This window comes from Diplotaxodon limnothrissa, linkage group LG6 (genome assembly GCF_057381915.1).
Source record: "Diplotaxodon limnothrissa isolate DT_005_m linkage group LG6, D_limnothrissa_male_GT1.1, whole genome shotgun sequence".
Taxonomy (NCBI): domain Eukaryota; kingdom Metazoa; phylum Chordata; class Actinopteri; order Cichliformes; family Cichlidae; genus Diplotaxodon; species Diplotaxodon limnothrissa.
The window spans coordinates 16,615,380-16,626,279 of NC_140601.1; the positions used below are offsets into that span (position 1 = coordinate 16,615,380).

Consider the following 10,900-nt stretch of genomic DNA (forward strand, 5'->3'; position numbering starts at 1 on the left):
GTACCAGAAATTGGCAGCAGCTGCATCACTGTAGTGGAATGCAAACGTAGTTTAAACACCCCTACATACAAGTCTTTGTCCTCAAAGAAACGGTTTTCCCACTTTAGTGTGGGTGCACTCAAATGATGCAGAGTCCTGACCTCCAACTCATCGAACACCTGTGGGACGAGTGAGTCAGGTATCATCCAGGAGGAGAGGCCAGCTCACTCATTTTGCCATCTCTGAGTGGAAGCAAATCTGCAGCCAGGTTTCCAGAATCCTTCAAATAAAAGAAAATAAATAATTTTAATAAAAAACTGGGGGCAGTGCCTTGCCCCTAAACTAGCAAGGTACTGTCCACATTTCTTTTCTTAAAAATAAATAAATAAATCATCACATGACTATAATGAGGTACACTGTGTACATCCATTCTCAATAGAGCATGTTTGAACAGTGACAGTCATACAAAACAGTTTTTATTTACCAGTAAGAATTTATTTATTCATACTACAAAAAATACTGTTGATGCTACACAGCTTCAGGATGACAACAGGACCAGGGACTGGTCTGAGACTGATGCATGTGGTTTATGGAAACAGTGAAGCTCAGATGTTTTACAAAAATATCTCCATTTCATATAATTATATCAGTTTATCCAGTGGCCTGTTTCACACTGTGTGGCATTTGACCATCGTGTTTGGCCCTCGGTCTGTTCCTACACTGTTGAGTCTTGCTAGAAGATTGGGAAATAGTCTAATCAATATTTGTTGTCCATCTCCTTTTAGCCATTGTGGGCTAGACCAGCAGCAAACTCCACCAGTGTACGTGTTGGTCTTCCAGACATGCCTTTCCTCAGGTAGGGGACTTCGTCTTTGTTACTCATCACACCGGCGATGTCCAGATGAGCCCAGTGAGGAGCTTTGACAAACTCCCTCAGGAATGCAGCTGCAGTGCACGCACCACCAGAACTAAAAAGAAATCACTCATGAGAAGAAGAAAAAAAAAATTCCAATTCATTGCACACTGGAGCATTGACTGGACGTCTCTCTGCTGCAGCGATGCCTCTAACAGGAGATGAGACACAGATACGTACCGGCTGTACTTGCCGATGTTGTTGAGGTCAGCCAGCTGGCTGTCAGTCACCTGTTTGGTGTAGTGCTGGAACAGAGGCATCCGCCACACCCTGTCACCTGTCACAACACTAGCCTACAAACACGGACACACACACGTTAACAGAAGAGCTGATGAACTGAGACACCGTGTTTTAACGTGTATCTGCAGTACCCTGTGCAGCTGCTCCCAGAGCCAGTCAGAATTTGTAAAGACTCCTGCTGCCGCTGAGCCGAGCGCTACATCCATCGCACCTTGAAGACAAAATACGCCACGATTTTGACATTTGTCTATGATTAATGTCTTGCAGCATAAAGAAAATTTGATGTCACCGTGTAAACAAACTGCTAAAGAAATCCTACCTGTTAGCGTAGCAACATTGACAATGGCTCTGGGGTTGAAGACATGTCCATAACAGAGAGCATCAGCAAGGATCAGTCTGCCCTCTGCATCTGTATTATCAACCTGGAACACAAAAACAAAAACACTGTACAACTGTACACATGCAGTAAATGTCCTGGTACTTATAGTGGTGTGAAAGAGAAAAGTTATCCAAACCTACCCGATCCTGTGTGAAAAAGTAGCTGTGCCTCTTGTTAAATCATAAATTAACTGTGATTAACCACATTTTTTGGAAAGCTGAGTTCAGTTTCACTAAATACACTCAGGCCTGATTACTGGCAGACCTGTTGAATCAAGAGGTCACTTACATAAAACCTGTCTGACAGGTTAAAAGATCTCAAAACGCAACACATCATACCATGATCTAAAGAAACACTTTTGAAACAAAGTAATCGGGATCTATCAGTCTGGAAAGGGTTACAAAATCATTTCTAAGCACTCCAATGAACCATGTTGAGAACCATTATACAGGCATGGAGAAAACATGGAACACTGGCGAACTTTCCCAGGAATGGCCGGCCTCAAAACATTACTCCAAGAGTACTTCGATGAATCATCCAGGAGGTCACAGAAGATCCTGAACAACATCTAAAGAACTGCAAGCCTCACTTGCCTGAGTTAAGGTCAGAGTTCGGGGGGGGGGAAGAGAGAGAGAGAGAGAGAGAGAGAGAGAGAGAGAGAGAGAGAGAGAGAGAGAGAGAGAGAGAGAGAGAGAGAGAGAGAGAGAGAGAGAGAGAGAGAGAGAGAGAGAGAGAGAGAGAGAGAGAAAAAATGACATCCATGGCATATCCAAGGAAAAAAACCACTGCTGACCAAAAAGAACATAAAGGCTCATCTCACATTTACCAAAAGACATCTTGATGACCCCCAAGACTTTTGGGAAAACATTCTGTGGACTGATGAGACATAAGTTGAATTTTTAGAAGGTATGTGTTCCATTACATCTGCATAAAGCCGACACAGGATTTCAGAAAGGGAACATCATGCCATCAGTAAAATAGGGTGGTGGTAATGTTATGTTCTGGGGCTGTTGTGCTGCCTCAGGACCTAGAGGACTGCTGTGGTAAATAGGACCATGAATTCTGCTGTCTACCAAAACATCCTGAAGGAGGCTGTCCAGCCCGTCGTGACCTCAAGCTGAAACGCACTTGGGTTCTGCAGTAGGACAAGGATCTAAAACACACCAGCAAGTCCACCTTGGAATGACTTAAAAACAACAAAATGAAGACGCTGGAGCGGCCTAGTCAAAAGTCCTGACCTGAATCCAATTGAGATGCTGTGACATGACCTTAAAAAGGCAGCTCATGCTTGAAAACCCTCCAGTGGGGCTGAATTACAACAATTTTGCAAATAATTGGGCTTAATTGGTTGTTGATCAATGGTCATTACAATCTGCATATTAATGATAAAGGAACTGACCTCACAGCCCATTGTTCATTCAGTGGGCTGGTGTCAGTCATTGTACAAATATACTGTTTATAAGGTTGGGGAAACCTGCAGTCAGCTGAGACTGAAGAAGTCATTTGGATGAGAGACAAATCATTTCTCCCACTGAAAACGCTACGTCCAGACTAACAGAATCAACCCTTTGGGATCTGCAATGATCATTGGGCCAAAATTCCTCCGCAGTGCTGGAAAAGTTATCACAAACACTTGATTGCAGTTGTTGCTGCCAAGGGTCGTCAACCAGTTATTAGGTTTAGTGGGAAATCACTTTTTCCACACAGGGCCATGTAGGTTTGGATTTTTTTCCCCCTTAATAATAAACACCAGCCACAAGCACATTCTTACAGCACATTAATCCATGTCCAAGCACCTTCTAACATTCAGAAGCAATTCCAAGTTCTTGCAAATTGATCCATCAGCTTTCTGACTGGTAGATGGCACGCTCTAACACTTGAGCCACAGTGTTGGCACAAGCACACTCAGGTAGCAATTCGATGCCCATTTCAGGATTCCACTAACCTGGATTGTTTTTCCATTCTTGGCTTTGACAACATCACCTGGTTTAGTAGCCTTCCCACTGGGCATGTTCTCACATAAGGGGGCCAGACCTGAATGAATCAGGGCAGTGAAGTGCTCAGACTTACACATATTATGTATGACAAAAAATAAATTTAAAAAAAACAAACAAACAGGGTATTTAATATCAAGATGCTCACCGACAATGTTGACAGGGAGTTTCAGAGATGCTGCTGTGACGATGGAGGCGCACACCGTGGCAGCTCCGCCCATGTCGGCCCTCATCGCATCCATAGAGGCAGAGGGCTTCAGAGAAATGCCCCCACTACAGACAGAGAATCGTAAAGACAGCACTGTATGGTGTATCTGATCCCAGCCCGTGTTGCTGTGTGTTACCTGTCAAACGTGATGCCTTTCCCCACTAGGAGCAGCGGAGGCTGCTTACTGTCAGGAGAACCGTTGTAATGTAGCTCCAGGAAGACAGGGGGCTCCTCTGAACCTTTAGACACACTAAGGAAGGCTCCCATCTGTTGTTCCTCGATCCAAGCCTGTGGTCTACAATGGCACAGTTTATTAGACAAAAACACTTCTACTTCATCTACTCTTCAGAACAAAAACAGGATCGGCAAATATACAACAGTAATTCACTTATTGGGGCTATTCTGTGCAGGGTGTACCCTGCCTCTCGCCCTGTGGCAGCTGGGATAGGCTCCAGCCCCCCTCTGATCCTAAATTAGGTAAGTGGAAAAGAATGGATGCATAAAAAAATATTTTTTATATGCCTTCAGTCGGGGGAATGGGACCATTTTGTACAGTATTTGATTAGAAACTGATGAGAGGAGGCAAAGTAATTTGAGAGATAAGAGATAAATCTTTATTGTCATTGCACAGTCATACCTAGTACAATAGTACAACGAAATTGGAAACTGAATTGAAAGGGTCCTGAAACCTGGAGGGGAAATTCTTAGATGCCAAAGCGCAGTTATTTTGAAGATGCTCTGTTGTTTATCTGTTTATAAGAGTATGTGCCATGCCTAAAGGCCACACACAGCTTTTTCTTTATATCAATTAAACACTGTGTGTCTATTACACAATATAAACATGGTAACATCTTGTTCAACCAATTGAACAAGTCCAAAGAAAATCAGTTCCCCTATGAAAGAAAACAGATCAGCCCATGACTTTAAAAAAAAAATATGAAAAAAATGTAAATAAATACATTCATTAAATAATAATAATAATGCTTATTCACCAAGTCAATTAATTATGAAAATAAACAAATAAAGTAACTGACTGCAACAACCAAATCAGTGCTCAGAGCTTGAAGAAGAAGAAGAAGAAGAAGAAGAAGAAGAAGAAGAAGAAGAAGAAGAAGAAGAAGAAGAAGAAGAAGAAGAAGAAGAAGAAGAAGAAGAAGAAGAAGAAGAAGAAGAAGAAGAAGAAGAAGAAGAAGAAGAAGAAGAAGAAGAAGAAGAAGAAGAAGAAGGAGGAGGAGGAGGAGGAGGAGGAGGAGGAGGAGGAGATTTTGATCATGGTAAATGGCCTGTATTTATATAGCGCTTTACTAGTCCCTAAGGACCCCAAAGCGCTTTACATATCCAGTCATCCACCCATTCACACACACATTCACACACTGGTGATGGCAAGCTACATTGTAGCCACAGCCACCCTGGGGCGCACTGACAATACATGACAATACATGGAAGAGTTTCACCTGAAACATACAACAGTTTAAAATCAATGTTTTTTTCTTCCTGATTTTGAAAGCGGTGCCGGGGATGATGATGATTAACGAAACACTCACCTCTTGTGTATGGTGACTCGATCAGCATGTGGAGCCAGTTTCTCTTCAATGGTTTTGGCAAAAGCAGTAGGCGTGATGTGATTGGCCGGCGCTTCCATGAGAAGCCGTGCCAGGTTTTGGCCCTCTGCATACACGATGCCTTTCTCCCAGCCGACCACGTCAGCGCTAGGAAGAGTCAGACACAGGAAGTAGCATGTCGCTGTATTTAAAGCGTTAAAAACCTCTGACAGTCAGCGAGCTTCAGTTTCTCGAATCTACCTGCCGTGAAGCTGCGTTGTTACTTTGGTCTTCTTCTTGGATTTGAGCTGGTCATAATGAAACAATCCCAGAACGGCGCCTTCTGCTGCTGACTGGGCATCACCACAGCTGTCCACCTCCACGTGGCTCACCTCCAGGTCCTGAAGCAACCGGCAGCCAGCTGAACGCGCATGAATGACAGAAACAAACCAGGTACGAATTCAGCATAAACCCGAATGAGTGCAGATGAAGATGTAACATGCAACAGAAGCAATTCTGTGCAATAGAACCTGAAGGTGACAATCTGCATTACCTCTGAGCTAAAGGTCAAATATGATGCATTTATTTTTACCTTTTAAACATCCCAGAGGCATTAAAGATAGGTAACATTCGTGTCCAAATCAGAGGATGCACTTTTTTAATTTACTTTCACTTTGAGATCCAAAGCATTTCAGAGGTGCTGTGCTATGCTCCAGTACCCAGAGTACACGGATTACACAAGCACTCATTCGCAAACGCACCTTAGACTTGTACAAACATTTCTAAGGGTGTCAAAGCATAACAGCAGTTTCCACACTGACAGATTATTATAGCATGACTGTTTGATTAACAAACAGAAGGAATAAGAAAAGGCAGAGTTAACTTTGTGGCTGATAAAATTAATGGTCAATGACTTTGGGATATGTCATAGATGAAAAAAAAGAAAAAAAAAGAAAAAGAGCCAGCTGAGGTGGTTCATGCATCTGGTTGGGATGCCTCCAAATGGAGCTTTTCTAGTCACACCCAACTGCAAGGAGATCCCGTGGTGGACACTGAACCCGCTGGAGAGATTGCATATCTCACACCTTGAGATCCATCATAAGGAACTGGAAATATGTAGGGATGCCACCAGAACCATGTATTGGATAAGTGGAAGAGGATGGATGGATAGATGGGTGAGATAATCTACTAATCAGAAGATTGGTGGATTTATCCCTGGCTGATGAAGTGTTCGCTGAAGTTTAAAAAAAAAAATGCTTGTATTAATGGGGAATGTTGTATAAATCTTTGAGTGCTCAAATAGAGTAGAAAAGCGCTATATAAGAACCAGTCCATAACACATTTAAGCCATATTGCACAACACTTTACTCCTTCTGTTATACACACCAACGGCATACCTGACACAGCCTGCCTGATGTTCTCCTTGCTGGTGTCCCAGTTTTCTGTGCGACAAACACCTGCGTTGTTCTTACCCAAACCGACTAATGCTACACATGGGAAGTCCTGCAGGAGACACACAAACAACATTCATCAGGAGATCTTAGACTGAGTAGACGGGGGTTTATAAACATAAAGTCACACCTTGTTACCTTGTGAAGTCCATAAAATACTCTGCTTTTGCCGTTCTTGAGTGCAGGCCCAGAGCTGGGAAATACAAATGTTTATGAGGCTAATCGCACACAAAGGATGCTGTTCACTCTCAGTCTGCAGGTAAAAGAGACTCACAGTTTGAGCAGCTCAGAGAGCTTTCCGGAGAGAGACTTGTCAAACCCTGCAGCCGCCTCTGTCAGGTGAAGAGTGCCCTCATCCTCCTCCTCCTCCTCCTTCTCAAACACTCCCAGCACCAGACCCTGTAGACACACAAACACCGTTTAATATGATAAAAGATGCAGACGGCCACATTCTCACGCATGAACCTGCAGAGCATCTGAACCAACACACGGAGCCGAACTGATCTGAAACTGAATGAGCCTCGTGTGGTGATGATGATGATGTAACTGTCACCAGATGCTAAACTCACCTTTCTGTCGCTCAGCTGAGTGTGTGAGACACAAAACGACCTGCAGGAGTTTGTCCGCACCGCCGTCCGCGCAGCTGTCCTCACCAGAAACATTGTCATCTGTTGCACACACACCGAGAGCCCAAATAAATCACTTTTAAAGGTCGTACACTGAGCATGTGCGAGAGGAAGCCGATCGGTCGCGTTTATTTGTACGTCACAGTGAGACGACGGAGAGAGGGCTTTGTCGCCACCTAGCGGCAGATGGATAATTGATTAAGAGCCAGTATTACGGATACTGGTGATATTATTTGGCGATCAAAGCAGTTTAAGAAGACCTAAAGCTGGAAAAACATGTAGCAACTTCATACTTTTAATGAACACTTTATATTTGTTTTCACGGGTTCCTTATTTGTATGTTAAAATGGCTGTAATATAAACTGATACAATCGCCTTTGTTTGACTTCACTAAGTAAAACAATCTTGACATAAACTGCAAAAAGATAAAAACACACACAGTATTTATCTTCAGTATTTTTATTTTTGACTATAACATGAATCTACTAATAAATATTCTTTCAAGCTTGACATTAAAAAGCATCATCAGTCTTCTTCTGATCAATATTAGTAGTAGGTACAGCACGTCTCCATTATAAAAGTTAACTGTATACATGGAATGATTTTTAGGGGATTCTCTAACATCATTAAACCATGTGTATATGTGTGTGAATGAAGGGATATCGGACGTTATATGTTGTGGACCAGGGGTGGGTAGTTAATCTTCCCAATGGGGTCACATTAGAAACTATTCTTGAGGGACAGTCCAGTAAATTAGAAAAAGTTCAAATTAATGTCAGGCCGCGTAAGAAACAGTCTCAGTTTCTCATGTGGCCTTCTTTGGGAAGATTGTCCACCCCTGCTGTAGACAATCTCTTAAGAAGAAAAACAAAGCTTTGGTGTCCAGAGAAGTCATAAACTAGTCACAAAAAAGTAAGCACTTGATGTTTAATGCTATCTTATATACAGACGCCTGAACACACGTTTCTATGAAGAAGGGAGAATGGATCTTGAAGACTCTGAAATAGTTCGACCTGCTGATGTAACATGAACTCTTTTTCAAAATAATTTTTTCACTTTTTTGCTAACAAACAACTTTTTTTGTCTTCATAGAAAGCTGCATAGGAAGACTTTACTTAAAAGCACTGTCCTTTATTTAAACACATCATACAATTATTTATTGCATCATCGGCTAAGAATCTCTCAAGCTCAGCATTTAAAACTTTTTAAAAATGAAATAAGTAAATTTTAAAAAGCATCAGAAAAGGACCTGACAGAGACCACGTACTTGAGACACTACTCTGTCTTTGTCAACACATAAATATGATTGGAAAATAATCATGTATTTGCAAACAATATGTAGATGATGAATGCGGTAAAAGGTGTAATTCAGGATGGACGCTCTGCAGCTTTTTCATTCATTCAGTCCATCTCTTCTATCTCGATGTCTGTCTCCTGCATGAACTGACTGACCAAGGAGAGTGAATCTTCTTCTAGTGTGAATGATTGACATAACTAATGTAACCCTCTATTCTCTTTTGCAGACATGTATTGCTGAGCTTTGAAGTGTCTGAATTAAATTCATGATGTACAAACATAGGATTACACATTAACACTTTATTTACACGACTATTTAAAAGAAAAAATATATATTTTCATACTGACTTTAGGATCTGTGCTGCACACTGCAGCACTCATTCAAAGTATGAGATTTGGCATGTTTACTTTTAAGCTTGACTTTTACTCTGAAAAATCAAATATAACAATGTATAAATCCATATGCATCAAAGCCAGATTTATACTAATACATTAGTCATTTCAAACAGCTGCATGATCATCAAGGTAAGGACGAATTTGCCTGGGCTTTGTATGTGAGTTAGGCGCCACTTTAGTCCCAACTTGTTAATTTATGTAGTTATGACTCCATAATTTTGGCTGTAATTAACCTAAAACTCAGTTACAGCTTCAAAGGAACAGGGCCCTGGCACTGTTTTGTTTTGACGGTTGGCGCTTGTCCATCATTAGTGATGAAAATGCTAAAAAACAATATTCTTCAGTACAGCAGGTCCACAGCAGAGACAGTCGGTTCTTCAGGTTTTTTGATCTCCGGTTTGGGCAGCTTGATACGACTCATCGCGACCACTCCACAGACAGCAAAGTGAGTTGCAATGCTGCCTACGCCGAGCCAGAAAGACCAGTCCAGACTGTCATCCAAGACAACGAGGACGAAGAGGTGCTCCCTAAAGTTTGCCACTCGCTCGGTCAGACTGTGGTGTCTGACAGCTGCCAGGAAGCACAGAACACCCAGGGCACCAAACAGAGCTGCAGACAGAGGAGCAGGCAAGTCAGGGAAAGGACAAGAAACAAAATGATGCATCATCTGAGACATACCAACCCGGACATACCAGCGATGAAGTTCCACAGATAGAGTCCCTTGTGCCCTTTGATGCTCTGGTATGGAACCTTGCGTGCGTTGTAAATGCAGAAAGACAGACTGACCAGCGCGAAACCCACAGCCACCAGCAGGAACAGGATCACCATCATGTGGAGGCCCCCGTTCAGTGTCCGCACAAGCTTTGGGAAAACTGGAGAGAGCAGAAAGAATCAAATACTGCATCTTGTCAGCTCTGTTGGACTGTATAAAAAGTAGAGCTGTAACCCTCTACATTATTATGTAAATTTGTGGATAGCAAACAAACTTAGATAATTTTAGTATTTTGTTTGCTACCCAAACCCTAAAATTTTGGTATATTCATTAAAATAAGGCCACACGCTGATTTTTGTGAGTGTAAAAGTGGTTTGAGTTCACAGAATCAGCTTCTTTGTAAGGCCTATGATCATATCTTAGTAAATGTTTTATACTCATGTCACAACTAAAAGAACAAAGTTTGAGTTCAGGGTGAACCCCCCTGTAAAAATAAACAAAAGTGATGCTCACGTGTTGTTCTACTCTAATGAGACAGCATCGGTGTAGTTTTAAAAGTCTGAAATCGTCTTACTGTAAATTTTGGACCGCCTGTTCCCGAGCCCGCACCTCTTGGTCTTTCCTCCCTGGAACAATCCGTAATAAATGCTCCCGATGAACTGGTCCAGCTCGGGATTTGACGCATTCACTATCTCCACCCCGGTTTTACAGAGGATCCGCCCGGTAACCCACCGCTCCGTGGATAAAGCCACCACCAAGAGGACCACCGAGCCGATACAGAGCGCCGAGGCCACCGAGAATGTTATCCGCTTCCACAGAGAAGGCATCTTACGAGCCCATGGTGCCCCGAGGCAGGAACCGCAGTGCGCGCTCGGCGATCACCATAAGTTTATCCCACAATTTAAAAAGAAAGAAAGAAAAAGAAAAGAAAAGAAAAGAAAAGAAAAAGCATCATAGTTGCTCCCACCGTTGTGTAGCATCAACGTGTCGCGTGTAGCTTTGACGTGTGAGTCACAAGGAAGGGGAAACTGAATCCTTGGAGGTCAAAGTGATCCCTCGCCGGGAGAAACTCTATCCGTGCTGCGCGCTTGGTTTCTGCTCTCTCTCTGTCTCTCTCCCTATTTTCACTCTCCTCTTTATTCATGGGATTAATTAACCTTTGTTG

The 10,900-nt window shown here is 42.5% G+C and overlaps 2 protein-coding genes across 2 annotated transcripts; both read right to left on the reverse strand.

The window, feature by feature from the left end:
- Positions 1 to 544: 544 nt before the first annotated feature.
- On the reverse strand, positions 545 to 7,444 carry lap3 (leucine aminopeptidase 3). The gene is made up of 13 exons (XM_085355777.1): positions 7,275 to 7,444; positions 6,980 to 7,104; positions 6,844 to 6,898; positions 6,652 to 6,757; positions 5,516 to 5,675; positions 5,258 to 5,422; positions 3,850 to 4,008; positions 3,654 to 3,778; positions 3,457 to 3,545; positions 1,452 to 1,554; positions 1,264 to 1,343; positions 1,073 to 1,185; positions 545 to 947 (listed from the first exon to the last, which is right to left on the reverse strand). Exons 1-13 carry the CDS (start codon positions 7,371 to 7,373, stop codon positions 761 to 763), a joined length of 1,566 nt encoding a protein of 521 aa, XP_085211903.1. The 5' UTR covers positions 7,374 to 7,444; the 3' UTR covers positions 545 to 760.
- Positions 7,445 to 9,363: 1,919 nt separating this feature from the next.
- On the reverse strand, positions 9,364 to 10,562 carry clrn2 (clarin 2). Its single transcript, XM_085355778.1, has 3 exons — positions 10,310 to 10,562; positions 9,716 to 9,895; positions 9,364 to 9,632 (listed from the first exon to the last, which is right to left on the reverse strand). Exons 1-3 carry the CDS (start codon positions 10,560 to 10,562, stop codon positions 9,364 to 9,366), a joined length of 702 nt encoding a protein of 233 aa, XP_085211904.1.
- Between the last annotated feature and the right edge of the window lie 338 nt (positions 10,563 to 10,900).